The following is a 27,319-nucleotide window of genomic DNA, read 5'->3' on the forward strand; positions in this document are numbered from 1 at the left end:
GGCCTCCTGTTATCCCCGGGATGGCCCCTCATGTCTGAGTGTGATCCTGGTGGCAGTGCTCTGAGGACCCACAGGGCACTGCCACCAGAATCAGAAGTGCTTGTCACCCCCAGTGAACTCTGTAACCAGCGCAACTAAGGAGTGTTCAGTCCCCATCAGTACAACGGCAGAAGGCAGGGAGGGGCTGGGGAGAGACTCAACACTCAGCATACAGGAGTGGCGTGCTAAAACCACATGTTCTATCCCTGTCATCGCATGTCCCCTGAGCACTGCTGGGAGGGATCCCCAAGCACTGAGCTGGGAATAGCGACCCCACACCCCACTCCCCACCAGCACTGTTATGTATGACCCAGAACAAGAGGAGGTGTAAATAATAATAAAAGAATATCTTATCACCTTCACATTTTTCTCTTTTCTTATTTTATTTCCCCCTGACACATTTTATAAACACTACCATTTACAAAAGTTGTTCACGATGATTTGATACTCAATAAACCAACACCAATCCCACCACCGTTGCACCCTCCCATCTCCAATTTTCCCAACCACCTCTTGAGCCTGCCCTCAGAACAGGCTCTCAATAATTTATTTTCTATTGCTTTTTTAATAAATAATTTTCTAAAAGAATGATCAAAAAATGTTTCCTTAGAAGAAAGTTAGTGAAGTCTGTTGTATCTCACCATGGAGCCACTAAACCCTTGAACAAGAGATTACTAAGATGTTGTTACAGGTGTTTTTATTTTGTGTTTATATTTTGTTAATCAAGATTGATTGGCTTCACATCCCATCCTATCTGGTGTGCTACCCCTGGTTTATCAGTGTTGTAGAATTTGAGATATTGTGTGGCCATGAATGTGTCCCCGTGCTCCAAAATCTTTAATGGGGCGATTTAAGCAGTAGTGAAATTTTTAACTGGATGGCAGATTTCGTGTGTGTGTGTGTGTGTGTGTGTGTGTGTGAGAGAGAGAGAGAGAGAGAGAGAGAGAGAGAGAGAGAGAGAGAGAGAGAGAGAGAGAGAGACTGTCGGACTTCCAGAAGTACAGGGAGATGGGGGAGGTAGCCCATCCTTGACTCTGTGGAAGCCTGGATATTTCACTCACAAAACCCCATACCTGAGTTTTTCAACAGATTAATTTCTGAACGAGGCTCACTGGAGCAGTGGAGTGTGGAGGCTGAAAGTTGCCGGGGCACATCAGCAGCCATGTGCATGGTGATGATTGTGGAGTGTGGAGGCTTTCAGTTTTAGCAGGCTTTCAGGGCTCTGCTTATGCAGGCATGGGGCTCACCCCGCACCCTCTGGGTGCCCTGAACAGCAGCCTTGTATGGATTCTGGAAGAGTATCTACCACTTGTTGATCTCTTTCAAGATTTATTTATGAGTCTCTGGATCATGGCCAGTGAATGAGCTAACTTGGCACTGAAGTGGTTCATGGCCATGACTTTCCTTTGCATTTTTCATTTACTATTTTGTACCCCCAAAACAAAACAGAAAAGAATGAAAATCCCCCCTCAAATATTTGCTTAATGAGTTTTAAATTATTCTAGGGTTGTGGAACTAATTTTTTTTCTTCTTTTCTGGCCATGCTGAGGATTGAACCCAGGACCTGACAAATGAAAAGCGAACATTCTAGCTCTGAGCCACATCTGACCTGGAATTAACTGATTTATTTGCAGGCTTTATCTTTGGCAGGACAAACAAGGACATATAGGTGTTCCAATAGCTTGAGGTTATTGGCAGCTGTGGCTCTGATCTCTAACATTACAGAAGCTGCCCTTGTATTATTATCTATTGATTGATTGATTGATTGGTTTTGGGTCACTCCCAGCAGTACTCAGGGGCTACCCATCACTCCTGGCAGTGTTAGGGATCAAACCTGAACCTCCCACGCACACAGCAGATGCTCGGTCCTTTGAGCTCCCTCCAGTCCAGCTCTTTTGCTTGTGGTCAATAATCTGTCTCCTGAGATCAATCTTACTTGATTCTTGTTATATTCTACTTTCTATCCCCTTCATTCTTTTCCCTCAACACACACACACACACACACACACACACACACACACACACTTCCTCATGAATTGCACTGTAGCAATCGCTCAGGAATTTACAATGTGGCACACAGTTCATCCTTGGGCTAGTCTGTCTGCACCAACCTCATATCAGCTGTGCCCTACCATTCAGGGGTCAGATGCAGCTCTCCAGGGTGTCTGGGACGAGGCAGTGGACTCTGTGCCAGTGGTTTATGTGGCTTCCAGTGCAGACTGAACGCTCCCTCTTTGAGCAGGTTATGAACTTGGGGCTGGATTAACAAGGGCCGTTCTTCAGCTGAGAGACCTTGGAAAACATCAGAATCGGGATGTTTTATGTTTTCTCTTGATCCAGCCTACAACGTTAGTGTGACCTACATACCCACACTTGGCACTCAGTTATCATTCTCTTTGTTCCTGGCACTCGCTTCCTCTTTCCTCTCTTCCTGGGGAAAGGGTCAAGGAATAAAAGGGGAAGAACAGTTCCTATATCTAGACACTCAGGACTGGTTTGCTGAATTTATACATTACCTGTATCACCTGTATTGCCGTCATCCCATTGCTCATCAATTTGCTCGAGTGGGCGTCAGTAATGTCTCCATTCATCCCTGTCGAAATCTAGTGTAGCCCAATGGCATCTGCTCACTCCAGGAAAACGAAGAGCATCAGCCTAGTTCAGCCCTGAGATTTTATCAGCATCTCCTTACTCGTCCTTCCCAACGCTGCCATATTGGAGGCTCTTCCAGGGTCAGGGGAATGAGGCCCATTATTGTTACTTTTTTGGCATATCGAATATGCCACGGGTAGCTTTCCAGGCTCTGCTGTGCAGGTGGGATACTCTAGGTAGCTTGCCGGGCTCTCCGAGAGGGACGGAGGCTTTTAGGGCGACCTCTAATCACCCTTACAGGTGCTACCAAATGCAAGCCTTTGGTTGACTGGCATGTTGTAACGACCTGTACTCTGACAAACACTGCCCAGAAACACAGGCAGGTGCATGTTTGTCAGCCTGCAGAATTTATACATAGTCATAAAAATAGGGGCCAGAGTGATGACACAGAGGTTAAGGCACTTACCTTACATGTGCTGACCCAGGTTTGATCCCTGGCATTGCATATAGTCCTCTGAGATCTGCCAGAAGTGATCCCTGAGCACAAAGCCAGGAGTAAGCCCTGAGCACTGTTGGGTGTGACCCACCACCACTAAAAAAAAAAAAAACAGAAAAAGGAGAAAAATGTCAGATACCCTTTATCTATAATGGAATGCACAGTAGGGTAGTTTTGTCAGATGTAATATAACCTTATGTCAAAGGTAATACAACCCCATCTCATGGTTCTCATGGTTAATCCTCATGTTTAATGCCCAGGAGACAGACCAGTATTGGCTTTGTTTTGGGTAAGGGACACAGAGGCCCAGAAAGGTGGTCAGTGATAGCACCAATAATAGCAAACACCCAAGGCCGAACACAATCATCTACTCTCAAAACCCCATAAGCCCATTTTACAGATGAAGAAACCTGCCTCAAATCATAGCTAATGGTTGGAGTGAACTGAGACTCAGACTGTTCTATCCCTAAGAGGCCCTTCTCCAAGGTTGAAAAGACTTTTCCTGGCTAGATATTCATAGTTAGATTTCCTAGTTAGATTTTCTTTGTCTTGGAAAGATGATTTCTCCAACAGGACCCCAAGCCTCAGGAAGGTGAGGCTACCCCTGACCCTGAAATCTCCAGGGGAGGGGGATGGGCAGAAAGGGTCTGGCTCCAGACGCTGCCTGCTCCCCGCTGAGCACAGTGCTGAGGAACTTGTGTGCGCTCACACCCTGGCAGAGTGAGGCAAGCAGCCCTGTCGCCTTGCAAGGGTGTGAGGGACTCAGGGTGTGGGGGCCTTCTAAACAGAGAGGCTACTGGGGGTCCTGGTACAACAGTCCCGCTCTCCCCTTGGCCCCCAACCTCACCACCCCTGAGAGGGGACACGCACAAAGGAATGAGAGCTTTGTGCACAGACATTTGTCCCTTCAGGCACTACCCCTCCCCCCCTTCCCCCCTTCCCCCACTTCTCCCCCACCAGGTGTCACAGGGAAGCCATTTCTATCCCTCTAATCTCCCCAACCTAGCTGAGCAGTTTGACTTCCAAACCTATTTATTTTTGACAGGTTTTTTTGGTTCTTTTTTTTTTTTTTTTTTGCTTTTTGGGTCACACCCAGCAATGCCCAGGGGTTACTCCTGGCTTGTGCACTCAGGAATTCCTCCTGGCGGTACTCAGGGGACCATATGGGATGCTGGGAATCGAACCCGGGTTGGCCGCATGCAAGACAAACGCCCTACCCGCTGTGCTATCGCTCCAGCCCTATTTTTGACAGTTTTTGACCATACGTGCGGCCGCGTCCAGCCCACCTCTTGGTGGGGTCACCCCTCCTCCTGCAGTGGGGACCGCCCCAGCTTCTGTGCAGTCCAGGGGTCCTCTCCATCCAGCCTGGCTGCAACCCATTCTTGGGGCAGCTGTAGTGGTATCAGTTTGGGGGCCACAATGGGCGGTGCTCTGTGCCGGAGGGCGCCCCTGATGCCAGGGGACCACGTGGGTGCCAGGGACCAAACCCTCCTGCACATGAGCTGGCTGAGCTCTCCCGCCGGCCTGGGCAGTGAGGTCTGCCCGGGTGGAGGAAGCCTCGGGGTGCTGACAACCTGCCCCCAGTCTGCTCCCAGCCAACCCCTGCCCTTTCCTCATCCTTGGCATCCACAGATGATTTCCTGTTGTCCTTCCCCAGGCCTCTAAATTTTCCTTCCCGCATCCACCTAGAGACTTGTCAGACCAAGCATTTGTTTCCTGAAACAGGCAGCAGGGCGAGCAGGGCTGCCCTCAGGCCTGTGAGCACTGGGCTGTGCGAGCTGGCATAGATCGGGACAGCCGGGAGGCCCGAAGCGCCACCCCCTGGCTTTGCGGTTCAAGTTTCCTTCCTGTCTGGTGCTGTCTCCAGCTATTCACTCCTGAGATCAATATTGACAGCACGCGCTGACCAACGCCCGGAACCATGCCCAGGCCCCAGTGAGCAGGTGCTGTGCAGGGGCAGCCAGGATGACACACCACACAGACTGCAAATGCCTACCACACTTACCTTTGAGAACATTTACCTTGAGTATGAGAGGTAGTACGAAGACCACCAGAACCCAGCCACCGCCATGCTCGAGGCCCCTCTCTACACGTTCCGACAGGCCTCATGCATGAAGGTACCGGCAGAGGAACCCAGGTGTGTGTAATCCCATCAACAGCCAACATCCAGAGACTTAAAAGCGAGCTCCCAGAAGTGGTATCTTGTAGCCTACTTCTCCCTCTGGGAGAAACTGGCAAGCTTCAGAGAGTTTTCTGCCCACATGGGACAGCCTTGCAAGCTTCCCATGGTGTATTCATATGCTAAAGCCAGTAACAAGCTGGATCTCATTCCCCTGACCCTGAAAGAGCCTCCAGTGTGACATTGTTGGGAGGCCCTAGTTGAGAGAGACTTCTAAAAGCTCAGGGAAAGGATGAATGGAGAGGTTACTGAGCCCGCTCAAGAAATCGACGATTAACGGGATTTCGTGATTCGTCATTGATGAGAGGATGTGATCTCTGGGCTTGGACAAGCTGGACTTCACACCCTGCTCTGACTCTGTGACTGGGGACCTATTGCTTAATCTTAAATCTCAATGTGCTCGTCTGAGAAATGGGGATGTAATAGTGCACCCTTTGCTCTAAACACACACACACATCCACACACACTGTTTTTAATTTTTTTATTGAATCACCATGAGATACAGTTACAAAGCTTTCATGTTTGAGTTTCAGCCATACAATGATCGAACACCTGTCCCTCCACCAGTGCACATTTTCCACCACTAATGTCCCCAGTATTCCCCCCTCCTCACTCACCTACCCCTGTCTCTATGGCAAACAATTTCCCCTATACTCTCTCTCTCTCTCCTTTTGGGCATTATGGTTTGCAATACAGATACTGAGAGGCTATCAACACACATCATTTTAAAAAAATTGATTCAGGACACATACAAAACTTGGACCTGTTCATGGCACCGAAAAAATTCTCAGCTAGATGCTTGTTAATTGTCACTAAGTTCGTGTGAAGTTTGACTCACATACAGAACTGGGAGGAGGCCTCTGACCATGGGTGGTTGTGGAGAGCCTCCACGGGACTGTGCTTCGTGGACACCTATTTCTTGTTAATTGCACCGTGCTTCGAAAACAACACCTGATAAGGAAACAGGATGTCTTGTCACACCCACGAGCTGTAACAAGTCTATCAGCTGCAGACACTTGGGCGTAAACAAGCAGCTAGAGGTATATAAGGGGGGAAGCTGCCTAGCTAGTAGGTTCCGCCTCGTTCCTCCTCCTCGTTCCTTCTCTTTCCCGTTCCTCTTCATCTTCCCCAATGCATGGGAAGGTCCCTGAGTAGTTCATCTTCCCTAGTGCATGGGAAGGTCCCTGAATAAATCGCTGCAAGAAGAATCTCCGGGTTGCGTGTTTCTTCGCTGGTCGAAGCGGCGCGCGACAGGTGGTGGCTGTTATTCTGCAAAGCTGCCATGGTGACAGGTCTGTGGACTGTGAGGGAGGCTACTGCCCCCCCACCCACCCAGGGATCTTGTGAGGCTCCTGGAGAAGGTGGCATGAGCAGAGCACTGTATAGTGAACAGGAGTCCATAAGCAGGGATGTGTCTAACAAGTGTGGAAGCAAGAGGCAAAAGGCCACTGGGCACCAGCTCAGAGAGGCTGGCGGGAGCCCAGGCACCAAGCCTGGACAAGACACTGAGGCCGGACTCTGGGTTCCCAGCCTCTCGAGGACAAGGGCCAAGTTTGGGGTGTGACCCTGTGAACACTGGTGTGGTCACCCAGCACAGCAGGAGGGGGTGACACTGAAAAGGGACACCTGCTGGGAGCCCCCAAGACCAGGCTCCAGTTCTGGCTGAGTTTCTGGCTCAACTGGACGCACGGACACTTGGATACTCGTCTCTCCCTCTGGATTTGCTTTCCTGTGAAATGCAAATAATCCAGCCTGACTTATCTCACAGTTTTACTCCGGCTCTTAACTGTGGCGTGTGAATGTGCAGTCATAAGTCGGCATGTAAATTGCAAAGAGTTACTCTTGGAGAGAGACAGGAGACTGAGGGCAGTGTGACTCCGGGGAAATGCAGAGCGTGAATCACGTGACCAGGGGCTGCAGGACAGCCACAGAGCACAGCCTGACTCAGTGGTATCTGAACGAATCAGCTCCCCAGACCTTCCGGGGCAGGGTGGTGGACTGGCAGACCCGCACCCTGTAAGCAAGCAAAGGCTGGGGCACTGCCTCCCTGTCCCCCCTACTTCCCCTCTACCCCCACGAGAATGTTCTTCCTTAACCCAGTCCCTGCATCCTGCTCTGGTGCTCGGAGTCTTGAGAGTTTTGGCTGAAGAAGATGAAGTCTTAGCAGGAGACTGCTTGCTGTGGGCAGGAGGTGAGAAGTGTCCCCCGGAGGTGAGAACTCTGCCATCTGGCTGTACTAGGACTCCCTCAGCGGCACCTGCAACCTGACCCAGGAGTATGAGGGTCTGAGCAATGACCACGGCCAGCACCCCAACCTCATGCCATCGTAATGTGGGGCTGGCCCTTGTGGTCCCTCCAGACCACCAAGGTAGAGGGGGCCGGAGTGATAGCACAGTGGGAAGGGCGCTTGCCTTGCACACAGGTTCAGTCACCAGCATCGCATATGGTCCCCCCACCCCACCCCCAAGCCCACCAGGAGTGATCTCTGAGCCATGAGTAAGCCCTGAGCACCGCCGCGTGTGACCCCAAAACAAAACAGGGTGGAGGCCCAGGGGTGCTGCTCAGTCAGTCCACTGCAGTCTCCAAGGTCAAGTTCCTGTTGCCCCACTGCCTCAGGCACTGCCCACCCCGCGTCACTACCAGAGGCCCAGGCCTGCTGCAGCAGCCACACACTGTCCCCTCAGGAAATACCTCCAGGCAGCTGGGAAAAAAAAGTGAAGGAGAAATGAATTTGTAATTAGCCCCTTAATTCTCTATTCTAGCCATCCCTGAGGTTTTCTATTTAAATGCAAATTGAATCTTCCAGAAGGAAAGTTAACAAGTGATGAAAATGGAGAGCAACAGTTGAGGAAGTCTACAGGAGGAGGACGGGTCACTGAGGCGCTGTCCCGGCTGTCCTGGGTGGGGACGGGGACACCGGGGACACACCCTCCTGCACAGTCCGGGGGGGGGGGGGGGGTCCTCAGTGCCCCTTTGAGCTCATCTTGGGATGATGGTGGTGTGGAGTAGGGTTGGGGTTGGCAGTCAGACACGCATCTGAATCCAGGATTCCCTCCAACCTGGCAGTAAAGAGCCGGGCAAACAGCTGGAGCGATAGCACAGCAGGTAGGGCGTTTTCCTTGCACGCAGCCGACCCGGCTTGGATTCCCAGCATCCCATATGGTCCCCTGAGCACCGCCAGGAGTAATTCCTGAGTGCAGAGTCAGGAGTAACCCCTATGCATAGCCGGCCCAAAAAGCCAAAAAAAAATTTTAAAAAATTTTTAAATGCGAGACAGAGAGACAGAGAGAGATAGACAGAGAAAAAGAGACAGAGAGAAACAGAGAGAGAGAGAGAGAGGAAAAGTGCATGCTAGAATGGCAGGGGGTGGGAAAGTGTGGCAGGGCAGGAAGAAAACTGGGACCATTGGTGGTGGGAAAAGTACACTGGTGAAAGCATGGGAGTTGTCTGAAATCCAATCATGAGCAACTTTGTAAATGTGCATATCACTGTGACTCAAATAAAATAATAAATAAATGGAAAAAAAAAATAAAAAAAAAAATTTTTAAATGCTGGAGAGGTGGTGCAGTGGGTAGGGCACTTGCCTTGCATACAGCTGACCCAAGTTTGATTCCTGGCATCCCACATGGTGCCCTGAGCCTGCTAGGAGTGATTTCTGAGTACAGAACCAGGAGTAACTCCTGAGCACCACCAGATGTAGCTCAGAAACAAACAAAAAAATTAAAAGTAAAAACTGGGCAAGGGTCATAGCAATAGTGTGGTGCGTAAGGCATTTACCTTGCATGTGGCCAATCCGGGTTCAATGCCCAGCACTACAAACAGTGGAATGAGCCCATCAACGGCCAGCACCCCAACCTCATGCCAGGAGTCCCTGGGCACAGAGCCAGGAGTAACCCTTGCACACTGCTGGGTGTGTGTGGGGGAAATGCTGAGCAAGTTTCCTGACCTCTCTGAGCTTCTGGGCACCATAATGAGAGTGGCTGGTAGTGCTTGAAACTCTCGTTTAGGCGAGCAGCGGGTCACAGGCCGAGTGTACAGCCAGTGCCAGCAGAGGTTGTTTCCTTCCGCTGCCTCTAGTTATGGCTGTCCCAGCATCGTGTGGCAAGAAAGAGGCCACCCCTCACTTTCCCTGAAAAGGGCCTGCGGTGGGAGGGGGCACACAGTTTTTGGAAAGGACCAGATATTTTCTATTTTATACATGGCAAAGCAGGAAGGTGAGTGTGCTGGCGTGCCCCAGACAACTTCCTTTGTACCCACCAGAGTGAGAATTCCCTACCACTATCATAAGTCACAAACTATTTTATTTACCCCTAATCATTAAGAATGCATTGCTAGATGAGGCTGGACAAATAACATACGGCTGACCCTGGTTCAACCCTCAGCATCTTATATGGTCCCCTGGGGCACCATCAGGTGCAATTCCTGAGTACAGACCCCTGAACATCACTGGGTGTGGTCCCCAAATCAAACAAAATAAAACAGTAGTGCTAAAGAGAAAGTAGGAGAGAGACAGAGACAGAGAGACAGACAGAGACAAAGACAGAGAGATGGAATAATGTGCTTTTCTTGCTTACAGTTAACCCCTGGTTCAATCCCCAACACCACATATTGCACATATTGGGCGGGGGGGGCCGGCTAGAGCAATAGTACAGTGGGTAGGGCGTTTGCCTCACACACAGCCTACTGGAGTTCGATCCCCGGCATCCCACAAGGTCCCCCCGAGCACCACCAGGGTGATTCCCAAGTGCAGAGCCAGGACTAACTCCTGAATAGCACCAGGTATGACCCCCACCCTCCAAAAAGAACCTCACCATCTGTAGTTACCTGAGCACCAGCAGGAGTGATCTCTGAGCACAGAACCAGGAGTAACCTTGAGCACTGCTGGGTGTACTCACCACCTCTCATTTCCCCCACACACACCCAACAAAAGTAGAAACTGAGGCCCGAGAGTTTGATTCAAGTGGTAGAGCACATACCGTGCATGGGCAGGGCCTTGGGCCTGATCCCAGCTCCAACTGTGTCCTAAGCACTCCTGAGTGTGGCCCCCATAGCAGGAATAAGTACAAAGCAGTCTTAGATGACAGGGTGGACAAAAACCGGCAAGGGACCAAATCAGGGGCCACATGCAGTCACGTGCTGTCCCTGCCCTTCCCTGTGACCTAGCGGAGTCAGTCACCACAGAACCTCTCGACACAGCCCCGGGGTTGGAACCACTAGGCACTGGAGACATCTCCCTGCACCAGCCCTGGAGGGCTCCCTCTTGGTGGTCCCGGGGGCCCAGCCATCAGGGCACGCAGTGACAGAGGTGTCCAGGGAAGGACAGATGCCCCTATTCTGAGCAGGCAGCCAGTCTGGAACCAGAACAGGGTTCTCTGCCCCAGGTACCAGGACTCGCCTCTGCTGCGGAAGGTTCCCTGGTACTCCTCGAACCCCTGCTCGCCTCTTCTGGGGCCCCGCAGCTGAAGATGGCTGTCTCCAGTCACCTGTCAACCAGCTCTCTGACATCTGCCCTGACTTCCCCCCACCCCCCACTCCCCCCTTACCCTTGCCCCCAGGCCTGCCTGCTCTCCTGTCCCCAGCACAGAAAACGGGTCCCAGGCTGCTACGGCGGATCAGAGGGTTGATGCAGGTCTGGTGGGGGCCCGCTGAGCCACATCGCCCCTCTGCATGGCCCTGCAGAACCCAGGGCTTGTGCACGGACCTATGTGTGCACGTGTGAGAAAGATGGGTCACAGACACGCACAAGAGTGAGCAGCAGAGGGGAGGCCTGGCCCGCTGGACCTGTCTCTCCAGCCCCAAGTGGAGCGCGGTGAGAGGGGAGGGGGTGAGGACAAGACCACTAGTATCTGCTGTTCCAAGGCAGGGAGGGGTGGGAGGGGCGGCTGCTCTGACTTCCGGGTTCCAGAGGCCCAGGCTGTCTCCTGTGGCCCCCTCCTCCGTTCCCAGCCCCACAAGACATCAAGATTCAAAGTCTGGGATCGAGGAAGAAGAAATCTTGAGGAACCATCTTCCTGATATAGCAGTAACAATCGAAGCGGAGCCCGGCGACGGTTATTTAGCGGGAGAGCAGTTGCACCTGGAAAGGGGTGTGTGTGTGTGGGGGGGGGTGGTCCTCCTGGGAGCTGCCCCTTCTCCTGGGCGCAGCCAGCCAGCAGCGCACACCTGCGCGTCTGTCCTGGGAAAAGACAGAGGCAAGCAGGAGCACCTGTCTTTTGAACCCTGGGGCCTTCTGGGCTCTGGGGGACTGAGGCTTGGAGGAGGACTAGCTCGACGCCCCAGCAGGAAAACCACCGCCCCCGCCCCCACCCCACCGCCCTCTAGCTGCGCATGCGCAGGACTCGCACCACGCGCTGGCCGGCGCATCTGCCAATCAATCTCCTTCGCCGGGATCCCTGCTGGAGCAGCGGGGCTGGAGCGTAAATCATTGCGGAGTCCTCTCGGCTCTGCCGGGACATGGAGATTTTTTTAATTAAGAAGAATGGAAAGTGCTGCTGACTCTGGAAATGACAATATTAACTTACTAATGGGCATTTAAAGAGCCGGTTTTGAGTGGTCTGCCGCTGCCCTCCGCAGCCTGTGGCCTCTGCTCCTGGCACAGCTGCCCAGACCCCCAAATCTGGTGAAGCTGCTACCCCCTCTCTGTTAGGTGGGGGAATTTCTTCCACCGTGGGTGTCGCAATGGGTCCCAGCCCCTGGCACCGGGGACACATGGACACAGTTTTTCTGGTTTTAGAGAAAAAGCTAGAACAGGAATGTTTGTACCTGTCTGTGTTCTCTGTCTCCTGCCCTGGCGGTCCGGGAGGCCACAGGCCCTCCAGGAAGGTGGGGACCCTCTCACCAGGAAGCAAGGCTCTAAGCATCCAGGCCATTGGCAGCATCCCCAGGCCCCCCAGGGAAGGGGGCAGGTGTGGCTACCAGACAGGGTCCCCTAGAAAAAATCCCTCTTGAGGCTTCTCGGACTGGCAGGGTGTATGAGAGTCAGGCAGCAGAACCTGTGTGTTTCCTCCCCAGGAGGACGTGAAGCCATCCTTCTAGAATGCTATGGCGCCTTGGCTAGGTCTCCCTCTAGGCCCGTCACCCTTTCTGTCCCTAGGAGCTATGACTACCCCAGCTCAGAGCAGCCGCATGCTGCTCTCTCATTCTTCCTTCTCAGAATCTGCACCTCGGTGGGCCCTTTTCAAGACATGCAGCCCAACACACCGAGTCTGGAACCTTCTCTGACAGTCTAGTTCCTTTCCTGTTCCTAGTGTCCCCCTGGGGTGCAACTCTGCATGGCCCCCTGCCCCCAGGCAGCTGTGTGAAAGTTTCTGACGCCCTTGGGCAGGAAATGCTGCCCTGTCTGGTGCCCATGGTGAACTCTGTTTCTTCCTAGATGGTTCTCAGGAGGCCCAGAGAGTCGCCAAGGGAGCCTCTGAAGGTTCCCGTCCTGTGTTCATCATCTCACACACTCAATGGTGGCTTTTCCACTTTCTGCCTGAATTGTGTAGCTCCCGAGTCTGAAAACAGACCCTTTGTCCATTTCTTCTCCTCCCATACCTGCTTCCCAATAGACCAATCTGACCTAACTAGGGGGTGTACTGCACATACTCACTCCTTAACTGGGCCGGCAGCCGAGATGCTCTGAAGGGCAGAAGCAGATCTGCGATTCCTATGCTTAACCCACATAGCCTATGTGGCAGAGAGGCTGAGACCATTCTGCAGACCCCAGGTGGCCCCACTAGGGACAGATGCAGATTTGACTGCTGGCATCAGCAACTCTCAAATCCACTTGAGCCCTAAATATTTGGGGCCGGGTCACCCAAGCAGAGAGCTTTGGAACTACTTCAAGTGATTCTTGGCCCACTGAGCTAGTTTGTTCACTGTCAGAGCCCGGGACTGAGATGCAAGATATAGAATCAGGGCTGAGATGCCCCTTGCAATGTGTGAACACCTTCCCCTTCCTTATATCAGACCTAAATCCTTGGTCTTATGACTTGCATCTCATGATCCCTGAGTTTCTTTTCTCTTAAAAGGGGTTGAACTGGGGGGCCAGAGTGATAGTATAGTGGGTAGGGCATTTACCTTCCACGCTGCCAACCCAGGTTCTATCTTGGGCATGCCGTAGAGCTCCTCCAAACACCGCCAGTAGTGATCCCTAAGTGCTGACCCAGGAGTAACCCCTGAGCATCATCAGGTGTAGCCCAAAAGCACAAAAGAAAGAAATAGGGTGAACTTTGATGCCAAAGAGATAATATAGTGGATAGAGTTTTTGCCGTTCATGCAGCCAACCTGGGTTTGATTCCAGCATCACATATGTTCCCTTGAGCCATTCCAGGAATCAAGGGAATGAATCAAATACAGTCAAACACAGTCATGGATCAAAAAAAATTTTAGGGGCTGGAGCAATAGCACAGCGGGTAGGGCGTTTGCCTTGCACGAGGCCGACCCAGGTTCGATTCCCAGAATCCCATATGGTCCCCTGAGCACTGCCAGGGGTAATTCCTGAGTGCAGAGCCAGGAGTAACCCCTGTGCATCGCCGGGTGTGATCCAAAAAGCAAAAATATATATATATAAAATAAAATTTTAGACAGGCCCGTTGTATGGTGGAAGACAGAATTGGACTTCTCGTGCTCCTGTCCTGTGCCCTGGGTGGATGTTGTTGCAATGACAGGGGTCACATGTCACATAGCAGTGTTTGGACATGCTCTATGGTGCTTAGAGGACCACACATCACCTTATGGATTGGGCTTTTCATCTGCACTTCATGTAATATATGCATAGACATATAAAATGATGTACACCTAAAATTTACATAATGTTATAAAGCAATGCTATTTAAAAGTTTTAAATAAAGGGCTGAAGAAACATTATAGCAGATAGGGCCCTTGCCTTGCTTGTGGTTAACCCAGATTTGATCCCTGGTACCCCATATAGTCCCCCAAGCCCTGCCAGGAGTGATCCCTGAGCTTAGAGCCAGGAGTAAGCCCTGAGCACCCAAAAACAATCAACCAACCAACCAAACAAACAAACAAAATGAATGGTTTACTAGACCTTTGCAATCTGTCAGAAGTTGAAATGAGCACTTCAGAAGAATTGCCTCTTTCATCTTCACCAAAAAATTTACAAAGTATATTTATACCATGAACTGCTACTCAGAAATAACAAAGAATGAACCATTGATACTTGAATTAATCTCCATGGATTAAATTGAGGGTAGGGCATATCAAAACAAAAGGTCATATATCATATAATCTTATTTATATAACATTCTCTGAGCTATAGCACAGCCGGTAGGGCATTTGCCTTACATGCGGCCGACCCAGGTTCAACTCCTCCATCCCTCTCGGAGAGCCTGGCAAGCTACCGAGAGTATCTCGCCCGCAAGGCAGAGCCTGGCAAGCTACTCGTGGTGTATTTGATATGCCAAAAACAGTAACAAGTCTCACAATGAAGACATTATTGGTGCCCGCTCGAGCAAATTGATGAGGAACGGGATGACAGTGATACAGTGATATAACATTTTCCAAATGATAAAGCTATGAAAATGGAAAACAGGTTAGGGTTGCAAAAGTGGGGGAAAGGGACAGGAGAGAAGTAGATGTTATATAAAAGGGTAATGTGAAGAGTTCTTAAGAGGCATCTTCAGATGAGGGGGTAAAGAATGTGTGGCCCGAGGACCGGAGAGAGATAGTACCACAGGTAAGGCACTTACTTAGCATGTGGGTGGTCTGGCTTTGATTCCTGGCACCCCTTATGGTCCCCTGAGCCCTGCCAGGAGTGATCCCTGGGTGTAGAGTCAGGAGTAAGCCCTGAGCACCACCAGGTATGACTCAAAAACCAAAAACAAAAAATAAGTTGTGGTCTATATACATAATGGAATACTACTCAGCTAGGAGAAAAGATGAAACCTTGCATTTTGCAACAACTTGGCTAGAACTAGAGGGTGTCTTGTTATGTGAAATAAGTCAGAAGGAGAAAGACAAAGACCAGATGATTTAACTCATGTGGAATATAAAGAAACAGAGCCAGGGAACAGACAATGGCCAAGGAAAACAGACCCTCAGACTTTGACAAAAGAACTGAGCTTACAGGTTGGACGGTGGGGGAGAAAGGGGTGGAGAGAAGGATCTAGGACCAGAAATCGGAAGTGGTGGTGTTTCTGCTACAACAGCCTTGTTTGCCTAAAGCATAAATATTAGCACCATTGTAAACCATATTATCACTATTTTTTATCTTTTTGGATCACACCCAGCGATGCTCAGGGGTTACTCCTGGCTCTGCACTCAGGAATCACTCCTGGCCGTGCTCAGGGGACCATATGGGATGCTGGGAATCGAACCTGGATTGGCCGGGAGCAAGGCAAATGCCCTACCCGCTGTGCTATCCTTCCAGCCCCTATATTATCAAATTTTTTTTAAAAAAATCCTTGTCATCATGTAAATGTTCTGTAGAGTGAGGAATCCATTTCCATAGCCCAAACATTACAGGGTGTTGCCATTGAGGGAACTGGGTAAAAGGTGTTCTTTCTTTTTCATGTTGGGGGGCCACACCCAGTGATCCCCAGAGACAGAGCTTACTCTTGTCTCTGCTCTCAGTAATTCCTCCTGGCTGGGCTCAGGGGACCATATGGGGTGTTGGGGATGGAACCGGTGGCCAAGTGCAAGGCAAGTGTCTATTGCTCGTGGCTCAGGGTGTTATTTCTTATAAATTCCCATGCGGCTATACTTTAATCTCAAATAAAAAAGAATGCTCAAATAATATACAGAAACCAAGGCTCTGTGTAGCTAAATCATTTCAGAGTCAGGATTCAGACCACAGGGCGAGAGAGATGTTCCTCCCGGACACCAACCCAAATAAGTGATCCGGGAGAGCAACCCAGCACAGGTCAGAAGTGAAACGACAAAAAAAAAAAAAAAAGAATTCAAACACCCTCCCCCCCCCCCCCCCCGCATGTCAAACACGCCCCAGCGGGAGACTTTCCAGACCTGTCTGGACCAGGACGCAGGAGGGCCCGCGACCGATGTTCCTCGGAACATCAGACCCGGCGCACCTTGGTCCGAGGCCTCCGCCACCCTTGGAGGTGGCCTGAAGGAATGACCCGGCGAGCCCCGGGGGTGGTGCTGCGGGCCGGGACCGGGAGACCAGGTTCTGCTGGCCCGGGTTTGGGAAGCGGGGCGGCGTGTGTGTCTGCGTTGGTGTCTCTGGCTGAGCGTCGCCTCTCTGCGGCTGTGGTCGCTTCCGGCCGCGTCCAGGGGGACCCGGGCTGCTTGAGCCCCGGGGGGGGGGGGGTGGCGGCGGAACCCCGAGCCCGCGGGGCATTGGGGCGCACCTGTCCAGCTGGCGCGTGCCACACCCACCGCGCCGCGCTCGCCCCCTCCCCCGCAAAGCCGAGCGGGGAGCGGCCAGTCCCGCGCAGGGGGGTGCGCGCCGGAGACTCCCGCCCCCCATCGGGTAACTGGACTCTCCGCCTCCTCGGCCCCCAACAAACCCCACCTCGGCGCCGGAGGCAGTCGGCGCGCGACCTCGGGCCCCCCCAGACCCCGCGGCCCGGCTCTCTCCCCGCGCGGGCGCGGTCGGGGCGCGCGGCTCGGCACAGGTGCGCGGGGTGCGCGGGGTGCCGGGGTGCGCGGGAGCCGGTTGCCGCCGCTGCTCTCTGCGGGTCGGCAAGGACACCGCGCCCTCCCGCTGCTGCCCGCGCCGGCTCCCGGGTGCTGCGCGGCGGGCGGGGGGCGTGGGCGGGCGGGCGGCGGCGGCGGCGGCGGCGGGGGGGGGGGTGGGGCGGGAAGGTGTCAAGTCCCGGCCCCGCGCTCCGAAGCACCCAGCGGTGCCCCCGCACCCCTCCAACCCCCCCCCCCGCCGCGGGCTCCTGGGTTTCCCAGCCGCGGGCGGGGAGAGGCGGGACAAAGCGGCGTGGGGCGTGAGGCCGCCGCGGCGGGGGAGGGGGGGAGTGCCCGCTGCGTCTCCCCGGGCAAGTTGTCCTGGAGCGGGGGAGCCCGCGGGCCGCCCTTGATTCGCCCCCCTTCCTCCCGCAGGGCCCCCCCAGTGCCCGCCGCCCGGACGCGGAGAGCGGGGCACCGGGACGCGCTGGCCGGCGTCGGGGCCCTGGCCGGGGGCCGGGCGGGAGCCGGCGCGCCCCAGCGGGATGCGGGCGGCGAGAGGGGGCGCAGAGTAGCCGGCCGGGCCCCGGGCTCGCCCCTCCTCCCGCGCCCTGGCGCTGCGCGGGGCTGCCATGGAGGTGCCCAACACCAAGGACTTCCAGTGGAAGCGCCTGGCGCCGCTGCCCAGCCGCCGGGTCTACTGCTCCCTGCTGGAGAGCGGGGGCCAGGTCTATGCCATCGGGGGATGTGACGACAATGGCGTTCCCATGGACTGCTTCGAGGTCTACTCCCCCGAGGCCGACCAGTGGACCGCCCTGCCCCCGCTGCCCACACCCCGCGCCGGGGTGGCCGCCACCGCCCTGGGGAAGCGCATCATGGTGATCGGGGGTGTGGGCACCAGCCAGCTTCCCCTCAAGGTCGTGGAGATGTACAACATTGACGAAGGCAAGTGGAAGAAGAGGAGCATGCTGCGCGAGGCCGCCATGGGCATTTCGGTCACAGCCAAAGGCGAGTGGGGGCCTGGGCTGGGGGCGGGCAGAGATGGGCTGGTGGGGAGGTGGGGGTGTCGGGAGGCCACCCGGAGAGGGATGGAGCCCGTGCTCCGTTGGAGCCTTCCTTCCGTGTGTTCTCCCTTCCTTCTTTGTTTCTGTTTGGGGACCATAGCGGGGCCCCGGATCGCTCAGGGCCCGATTCTTGGTTCTGTGCTCGGGGATCACTCACTGAGGGACCAGAGTGAGTGCCAGCGATCTCACTCGGTCAGCTGTGCAAGGCCAGCCCTGCCCTACTGCCCTGTGCTGTTTCCCGGCCCCTCCTTTGATCCTTCCAATAGGCCCTACAGGGGAGCCCCACAAGCCTTGTTTTACAGCCTCAGAGCCAGCAGGTCAAGTGTCTTCAATTCCCATAGGATGTGGGAGTGTCCCGCCCCCAGGCTCCTGCCTGCAATTGTGCAGGCCTGGCCAGAGGGTCAGCCTTAGGTGCAGTTGCCTCCCCTGGTAGACCCTCCTTTCAGCAAAGTGCCATCCCCACCCCACCCCCAACATCTCACCCCTCTGCAGGTGCCAAGACCCACCAGCTAGGCTTGGGTGCTGGGCATGGATGGGCATTGCACCCTACACCACAGCCAGGCCCCCATGAGAAGGCTGGGGGGGTCCATTCCTCTCAGCCTCTCCTTCTGCCTCCCAGTCTCAGAGATGCTCATGAGTGGAGGCGAGAATGTTCCAGAGCACTGTGCTTCTGCCAGCATCTTGTCTGGGCTCACTAAACTCCGCGAGCATCAGCCTCTAGCCTTGTGGCTCTCATTTCACTTTCTCCAAGCTCTTCATTTTCTTCTCTTGGGGCCCGAAGCAGCTCAGGTATAAAAGGGGGCTTTATCCAGTAGCCCTGTGCTGAGTAACGTACAAAAGGTTTTATGGGAAATGGTTCAGCAGGAATGAGGAAGACCTCAAGTTCAGACTTACCGGCAGGCAACCTTTCCCTTACAAAAGACATCCCTGATCCATCGGATGGATCAGGAGTCCACGTTCCTTGCTTACTGGTCCTGTGCCTGACACAGGTCTCAGTCCCAGGGAGAATGGAGAGGGGCAGATCTGTTCCCAGCCTGCAGGAGCCTGGTCTGGCTAATGGCTGTTATCAGAGAGAAACTAGCCTGGAATCTTTCAGGGCATATTTGCCATGGGTTCTCTGTGAGTTCCCATTAAGAAGGGTGGAAGGCACGGAGGTTCATGGAGGAGAGAGTACTCCTTTGACCTCCAGGCCTCGGTAAGTGGTGCATTTACTGAGCCCTTACACAGGGACTTTAACTCCCTGTAAACCCTCTTTGATCCTCACAATCTGTCCTATGAGCTAAGTGCTGTTGTTTGCTCATTTAAGAGAGAAGCGCTGTGAGGCCCAGGGAGGTTAAATAAATTGTGCAAGGTGATATGACTGGTCACAATGGAGTCCATACTCTTAATGACCAGATGCTGACACTCTGGATTAACACATTCTTAAGGATCAAATAAGCTTATGGGAAGAAACAAGGATGTTTTGAGTAACGAGTGCTGGTGCAGAAGTCCTGATGCAGCCGCGGTGATATGCGGCCGTGGTGATACTGATACAGTGACAAGGTGTGATGCTGTTGTTGCAGGTACGGTGATGCAGGCGTGGTGATGCAGGTGGTGCAGGCTTCAGGAGTCATGATACAGATGTGTGATGCTGCAGGTGTGGTTGTGATGCAGGTGTGATGGCACAGTTGTAGTGACAGAAGAACAGTGATGGTGACAATTGTAGCAATACAGGTGTGACAGTGACAGGTATAGTGATGTGTTATGGTGCAGTGTGATGATGACACAGGTGTGATTTCAGTTTGGTGATGATGCAGGTGTGAATATGACACAGGTGGAGTGTAGGATTGATGATGTAGATGCAATGATGATACAGGTGTGGCAAAGCGGATGTAATGATACAAGGTATGATGATGCAGGTGTGAATATGATACAGGTGGAGTGAGATAAGTGTGATGGTATAGGTGTGTTCATAACACCTGTGTGGTGATGCTGGTGTGATATGATACAAGTGTGATAATGTTGTGGGTGTGATGATGATACGAGTGTGATGGCACTGTCGTGACACAGGAAAGGTGACTGGTGAAAGGTGTGATGACACAGGTGTAGTGATGCAGGTAGTGATGATCATACAGACATGATATACATGTTGTAGGTGTGATGTGAGATAAGTTAATGTTGGAGTGGTGATGCAGGTGTGATGATGATGCAGATGTGGTGAGGCAGGTGTGGTGATGGCTTGTTATCCTTCCCACCTGTGGTGATGATACAGGTACCACAATAGAGGTGTGCTGAGACAGGGGGGAGGCTGTAGATATGGTGATGCAGGTGTGGAGATGATGTGGACGGGATGATGCATCTGTGAAAATGACACATGGGTGATGACAGTACAGATGTCAGGATGCATGTGTGATGGTAATACAGGTGTGATAATGCAGGTATGGTGAGGGGATGAGTGTGGTGATGCAGATGTGATAAGACAGGCGTGATGGTGATACAGGCATCGTGATGCAAGCATACTGATGATACAGGTGTGATGATGCAGGAGGGTGATGGTGTGAGTGTGAGGTTGCACGTGTGATAATATTATAGGTACGATAATAAGGTGCAGCAATGCAGACATGTGGCTTGAGTGTGTGTAGATGTAGGTGTGATGATGATACAGTTGTGTTGACCATCAGGTGTGAGGAAGCAGGTGTGCTGATGATGTTATAGGTGTGCCAATAAGGAGTGATGATGCAGATGTGGATGGGATGGGTGTGGTGATGGGCAAGTGTGAGGACTCAGGTGTGGTGATGATCGGGTGTAAGGACTCAGGTGTGGTGATGACCAGGTGTGAGGACTCAGGTGTGGTGATGACCAGGTGTGAGGACGCAGGTGTGATGATCAGGCATGCTGATGGTGTGGCATGGTTATGAAGAGTGAGGTAGCTGCCGTGGGAAGCAGTGGCGAGTGCTCCCAGGGCCCCTCGCTGGCTTTGGTGCCCGGGAGCAGTTGGGCAGGGGAGTGGTGCAGGGGAGGAGTCTGCTGCAGGCCATCCTGTTGTGGAGGATCTGTTGATGGAGTGGGGTGTTGTCGGTCTTTCCTTGGGAAACCCCATCTCCTGTCTTTAGTCTAGCAAAGGAGTTTGCTTTTTTTTGTTTTCCTTTCAATAGAAAGTAGGGAAAATTATACTGTCCCTGTGATGCCTCTGACCGTAAAGACCTCAGAGCCAGGAGGACCAGCCACTGGAGAATCCAGGTGTCTGGGGAGAGGGTGGCAGGGCACTGTTTCCTGGCAGGCCGAGACTCAGGGAACCCCACTTTCTTGCCCATCTTCTATGGATGCTGGGGAAGAAAGTACCTTGAGAGATGGCCTGTAGCCCAGGGCACCCTAGTGCAGGAGGGAGGGGATGGTCCTCCCTGTCCTCAGAGCACCCGTCTTGATTCTTGGGTGCCTTCTCCAGGAGCCAGCCCCTGCCCTCGAGCCTCACTCTCGTGGCCAAGTCCTCTCCCGCTGAGCACGAAGCACAGAGTGCCTCCCTCCGGGAGCCCGCTGCTTCCTGGTGGAGGAGGACGGCATCACCCCCACGGGGGCAGTGTCAGTGCTGTGTCCTACGCGGCCAGTGCAGTAGGACTGATCTCATTTCAAAGGCTTCCTCGTGCCCTGCAGAGGTCCACCCTGGGAGTGCTGGGCACTCTCTTCTGTGGCCGGGGGCAGGAGGGGGAGGGCAGGAGGACAGTCCTGCAAAGAGCTGTCCACCCTCAGCTCCACCACGGTCTGCTTCTGTGCTGGGGACTTGATGGCACCACAGAAGGTCTGTGAGCCTGACATGACTTGGGAAGACCCAGGATCCACCAGGGCAGGCATTTTGGGGCATGGCCTCCCAGACAGGGGCGCAAGGGGCGCTCCCGATAATGCTCAGTCAACCCAACCAAGTGGTTCAGTGCTCAGGCCTGAGGATGTAGAGCTTTTGGACCTGCAGTGCCAAGGACAAGCAAGCCACACCTAGCAGTGGTCAGGGGCCCCTGTGGTTCTGGAGTCTGAACCCATGTCTCAGCAGAGCTTATGCCTCTGACTACTGGCTGTATACCCAGCCAGTAGTGGGGCAGGGGGCTATTTTTGTTTGTTATTGTCTGGGGGCCACACTGGCTATGCTCAGGGGTTCCTGCTGGCTCTGCACTCAGGAACCACTCCTGGCAGTGCAGAACCACTCCTGGCAGTGCTCAGGGAACCATATGGGAAGCCAGGGATCAAACCCAGGTTGGCCGCAAGCAAGGCAAGCACCCTACCTGCCGTACTATCATTCCAGCCCCTTGAGGAGAGATTTTTGTTTTGCTTTTTGGGTCACACCCAGCGATGCTCAGGGGTCACTCCTGGCTCTGCACTCAGGAATTACTCTTGGCAGTGCTCAGGGGACCATATGGGATGCTGGGAATCGAACAAGGGTTGGCCACGTGCAAGGAAAATGCCTTACCTGCTGTGCTATTGCTCCAGCCCCCAGATTTTTTTATTTTGTGTGTGATTTGGGAGCCATACCCAATGGTGCTCAGAACTTATTCCTGGCTCTGTGCTCAGGTATAACTTCTGGTGGGGACCAGGGGACCATGTGGGATTCTGAGTATGGAACCCAGGTGGGTCGCATGCAAGGCAAGCGCCCTGCCCACTGTCTTATCTCTCTGGCCCCATTGAGGCAGGGATTTTTACTGGTGCTATCGACCCCAGAGCCGCAGTCATGGCTCCCTGGCTGAGCTACAGTGAAGAGCCTGGCCTGGCCCCAGGACTGGTGTCCAGGAACTAGCCCAGCGGGGTGAATGCTTAGGCCCGAGCATGCTGAGTGGCCATGTCCCCTTCTTCTTCAGATTACCGAGTGTATGCAGCAGGGGGCATGGGCCTGGACCTCCGTCCACACAACCATCTCCAGCACTACGACATGCTCAAGGACATGTGGGTGTCGCTGGCACCCATGCCCACGCCGAGATACGCCGCCACCTCCTTCCTGCGAGGTTCCAAGATCTACGTGCTGGGTGAGGGCGGGGCCGGGTCTCTGCCCTATGTGCCCGAGTGTCTGCTTGGCGTGGGTGTGGGGTGGGGGGCAGCCCTGTGTGATGAGGGACCAGGCGGAAGGGGAAACCCCAACTCCCAGAGGGGGCTAACTCCTCTACCCGCCTCTCCCCCTGCCCCACCCCGCCCTGGTCCTCCAGGGGGGCGGCAGTCCAAGTATGCAGTCAATGCCTTCGAAGTCTTCGACATCGAGACTCGCTCCTGGACCAAGTTCCCCAACATCCCCTGTAAGCGGGCCTTCTCCAGCTTCGTGGCGCTGGACAGCCACCTGTACAGCCTGGGCGGCCTGCGGCAGGGCCGCCTCTACCGCCAGCCCAAGTTCCTGCGCACCATGGACGTGTTCGACATGGAGCAGGGTGAGCTGGGTGCCCCGGCCGCTCCCTTCCCACCTTCTCCCCCATCCCTCCTCCCTGGCCGCATCACAAGGCAAAACACTCCTCTCGGTGCCAGCAGTGCTCGGGATCAGCTACTTTTATGGGCACCGGCGCCCCCTGGTGGCTGGTTGTTTTAGGGAAGGTTCCCACCTGCTGGTTTTCAACAGTTTATACCCGGGAGGGCAATCGAGTGGGGGTGGGCCCTGGCTTTCCACTCTCAGAGACGCAGCACATGGGCCCAACGACCACCCCCCATCCCCCCCGCCCCCGCCACTGCCGCCCTATCTGCCTCCATCAACCTCCTCTGCACTTAGGGCCTCAAGAGCAGGATGGGGCACCAGTGTCAATCACGGTGGCTGCCTGGCTCTGGTGCGGCCCCCAGGGGCATTCCCACCAGCTGGAGACAGCCCCGGGGAACAGGGAATGCTGCTCGGGACTCTGCTTTGGGCTGTCAGGCTAAACGTTCTCTCTGGTCTGTCCTGGTCTGTGTCTGTAGGGGGCTGGCTGAAGATGGAACGGTCCTTCTTCCTCAAAAAGCGGCGCGCGGACTTTGTGGCCGGCCCCCTGAGTGGACGGGTCATAGTGGCCGGAGGACTTGGTAAGCATGATACCTCAGGGGGGCCTCCAGGGCTTGGGGTGGGGGGAACCCTCAGCCCGAGCTCCACACATCCCCCTGCCTGCATCTTTGTTTCAGAACAGTTAGTTTCCCTTCGGCCCAGCCTGGGAAGCCCCGGATGTGGTCTTTTTTTTATATTCTTTTGTTTGTTTTTTGGGGGGTCACACTTGTACTCCTGGTGGTGCTGGGGGACCATATGGGATTCCGGGGATCGAACCCTGGTCAGTTGCATTCCAGGTAAATGCCCTACCCGCTGTACCATCACTCTGCCTCTTCCCACCACCACCACACACGATATGATCTTGACCTCTCACATTACATGGGAAACTGAGGCCCGAGCTTGCAGAGGGGAGGACTGGAGGCTGTGCAGGAGTGACCGGCGATGGCATGCTGGTCCCTGGTGCCCATCCTCTCCCTCTGGGCACTTTGTCCTGAGTGTGAATTGGGCTCACCGGACACTGGCCGGGCTTTGCTAGCTGACCCCTGACGATTAGATTTTAAGGCAAGGCCCTAACAGAGCCCCATTTTCTCAGCCACTCATGAGAAGATCTCAAGGGGAGCAAGGCCGTAGGGGTCCCCCTTTCCCCTAAAAGACAACAGGGCCACAGAAGGATCCAGAAACTTCTGGTGAAGGTGGGGACTGGGGATAGAGAACGTCCTCCGGGTCCCTGGTCGGGAACTGGGTTTGGACTGCAGCTTCCTGTGGCCCCCAAACAGCGCCACGGTGGCCCTAGTGGTCCCCAGAGCTGCAGGGCCTAACAGCCTGGGCCCAGCATCCCAAGGAACAGTCTGTGGGTTCCCTGAGCACCACTTGGGATTCCCCATCTGATGAAAGGAAGGAAGGAGGGAAGGAAAGAAGGAAGGGAGAAAGAGAAAGAAAAAGAGAGAAAAAAGGAAAAGAAAGAAAGAAAGAAAGAAAGAAAGAAAGAAAGAAAGAAAGAAAGAAAGAAAGAAAGAAAGAAAGAAAGAAAGAAAGAAAGAGAGAAAGAAAGAAAGAGGAAGGAAGGAAGGAAGGAAGGAAGGAAGGAAGGAAGGAAGGAGGGAGGGAGGGAGGGAGGGAGGAGGGAGGGAGGGAAGGAAGGAGGGAGGGAGGAAAGAAAACTTCTTTGTAAAGTGGTAGAAGCAGAGGGACCAGGCGAGGACAGCAAAGTGGGTATTTGGCGGGGCCGAGAGGGCAGCCCCCACGCAGACAGGACGCCGAGGTGGCTGGACTCCCGGGGGTGTGGGGTGGGGGTGGGGCCAGTGGCTGGGCGCCCTTCTCAGGCCAGTTCCCTCGGGGCTTCCAGGGAACCAGCCCACCGTCCTGGAGACAGCGGAGGCGTTCCACCCCGGGAAGAACAAGTGGGAGGCGCTCCCGGCCATGCCCACGCCCCGCTGCGCCTGCGCCAGCATCGTCATCAAGAACTGCCTGCTGGCGGTGGGGGGCGTCAACCAGGGCCTGAGCGACGCCGTGGAAGCCCTGTGTGTCTCCGACTCCTAGTGGCCCCCTGCCCCCCCCCCGCCCCGCCTGGCTCCCCTCTGACATGAAGACCAGCCCGTGCCAGCAGCCCGGGCTACTGAGGCTGGGACAGGTCCACGGCCCCCCGCCCCTGGAGTGCCGCCCCCTCCAGGAGGGGGACAGGCGGTGGCCGGCCAGCCAGAGGATGAGCAGCTGTGCTGTCTTTCCCTGGCTCCAGCCAGCTTGGTCTCGTGGGCTGGAAAACTGGGGTGGACTCGTGGACAGGGTCGGGGGAGATGGGTGGTCAGCCTCTCCCCTCTCCCGTGGTCAGCATCCCCTCCTGTGGGCTGTCCCTCTGGGCCTGCCTGGCTCTCGGCTGTCTACACAGCAAGAATCGCCCTGCAGGATCCGGGGAAGGGAAGTAGGCTCCCGAGGACGGCTGCAGCCCGGACAACCCAGGCCTCTCGGGGTCCTTACCGGGAAGGTGGGCCCGGAAGGGACACCCCACCCCTCTCCCCCACTTCTCCTGTGACCCCTCCTAGAGTGTGGGAGGGGGGCCTCAGCAGTCTCTGCGAGTGTCGACCTTCTCACTCACACTGTGTACCCCCATCCACCAAGGCCGGATGGCCGCACTCTGGCTAACCGCACAGCACAATGATTAAAATCTATATTCCTATCTCCGCTGGCAGCGGGACAGCGCCCAGGGGCCGCGGGGCGGGGGTGTGTGGAGGGAGCCCGTGAAACTGTCCCGTGGTGGCCCCTGTTCTGGTCTTAAGGAGCCTCACCTGCCGCCCCCCTGCCCCCCACTCCCAGGAGGGTGTGCTGCCCAGCCCTGAGCAGGGGTGCCCAGTCATCTCAAGAGCCGAGCTGGCTGGACCGAGCTGTGTGTGTGTGTGTGTGTGTGCGCGTATGTGTGCGTGTGTGTGCGCGCGCGCGCATGTTTGTGTGTTGTCTGTCTCAGAGTCTTTCAGGAATGGGGTTTCCTCCCTCCCTCTGCTACCTGGGCGGCTCCTTCTCATCCCCTGGACGGCAGCGCCACCTGCTGGCAGATCGGAGGCACCATGCGCCCACCAGGGCCCCGGGCGAGAGCTGACTGAGGGGCCTCCCGGCTGCCTCCTGCTTCCCTCTGAAGTAGCTGAGGCCAGTGGGGCAGCAGATACTCAGAGCATCACAGCAGGGAGCCAGGCCTAGTCTGGACCCTTCCATTACACACACACACACACACACACACACACACACACACACACACACACACACACACACACACACACCCTCATCCCTCCCCCAGAGAGGAGCTTACCAACAGGGGACCTTCCCAAAAGGAAACTTAGGGCCTGAGCGTGGGCTTGGGGGCGAAGCTCATGCCTCATGTATGTGAGCCCCTAGTAGCTTTGTGCCCAGCACCACCCCAGCAGACCCCGCCCTAGAGACGGAAGCAGATGAGTGGAGAAGAGCCCTTGGGCCAGGGTGCACCCAACAGGCCGGGCACAGGCTTTGCCCACAGGAGCTGTGGGTCAGATCGCGGGCACTGCATGGTCCCTGCCGCTGGGTGTGAGCAGAACCTAAAACGCCTTCTGTTGGTCCAGGGAAGGGGAGTCGTAGGTGGGGTGGCACCAGAGCAGGTGGGGCCACAGCAGTCTTCACGGGAGGCCAGCCGCCTGCACAGGGCGGGGCCGCACCTGCCGAGCATCTCGGGGTCTCACTGCCCAGCAGGGGAAGCCGGAATGTCACCGACAGACACCCCCACTCGCACCTTATGGGGCTCAGGACCTGAGTGAGAGAGCTGGTGTGGGTCCTTCCACTCCCACCCACTCTGTCTTCCCTAAGAGTGGGGGACCGGGACACCTGAGGTCCACAGGGGACAACTGAGGCCTGGGGGGGACACCTGAGACCCAATAGGAACACCTGAGTTCTATGGGGGA

At 54.9% G+C, this 27,319-nt stretch overlaps 2 protein-coding genes across 3 annotated transcripts in view; one reads left to right on the forward strand and one right to left on the reverse strand.

Annotated features, from left to right (window-relative positions):
* CDK18 (cyclin dependent kinase 18) overlaps positions 1-27,319 on the reverse strand; it is a 238,384-nt gene that overhangs the window by 164,579 nt on the left and 46,486 nt on the right. The gene's annotated exons all lie outside the window — the stretch shown is intronic.
* On the forward strand, positions 16,496-26,070 carry KLHDC8A (kelch domain containing 8A). 2 transcript variants are annotated; one of them, XM_055144381.1, is made up of 6 exons: positions 16,496-16,882; positions 17,319-17,891; positions 22,768-22,932; positions 23,110-23,325; positions 23,840-23,941; positions 25,246-26,070. In XM_055144381.1, the coding sequence occupies exons 2-6, from the start codon at positions 17,516-17,518 to the stop codon at positions 25,437-25,439; spliced, it is 1,053 nt and encodes a 350-aa protein (XP_055000356.1). In that variant the 5' UTR covers positions 16,496-16,882; positions 17,319-17,515; the 3' UTR covers positions 25,440-26,070. The 2 variants fall into 2 exon arrangements, with proteins under 2 accessions (XP_055000356.1, XP_055000355.1); XM_055144380.1 differs by lacking the exon at positions 16,496-16,882 and having other exon boundaries at positions 17,183-17,891.

Source organism: Sorex araneus, chromosome 7 (assembly GCF_027595985.1).
Source record: "Sorex araneus isolate mSorAra2 chromosome 7, mSorAra2.pri, whole genome shotgun sequence".
In the NCBI taxonomy this organism is placed as follows: domain Eukaryota; kingdom Metazoa; phylum Chordata; class Mammalia; order Eulipotyphla; family Soricidae; genus Sorex; species Sorex araneus.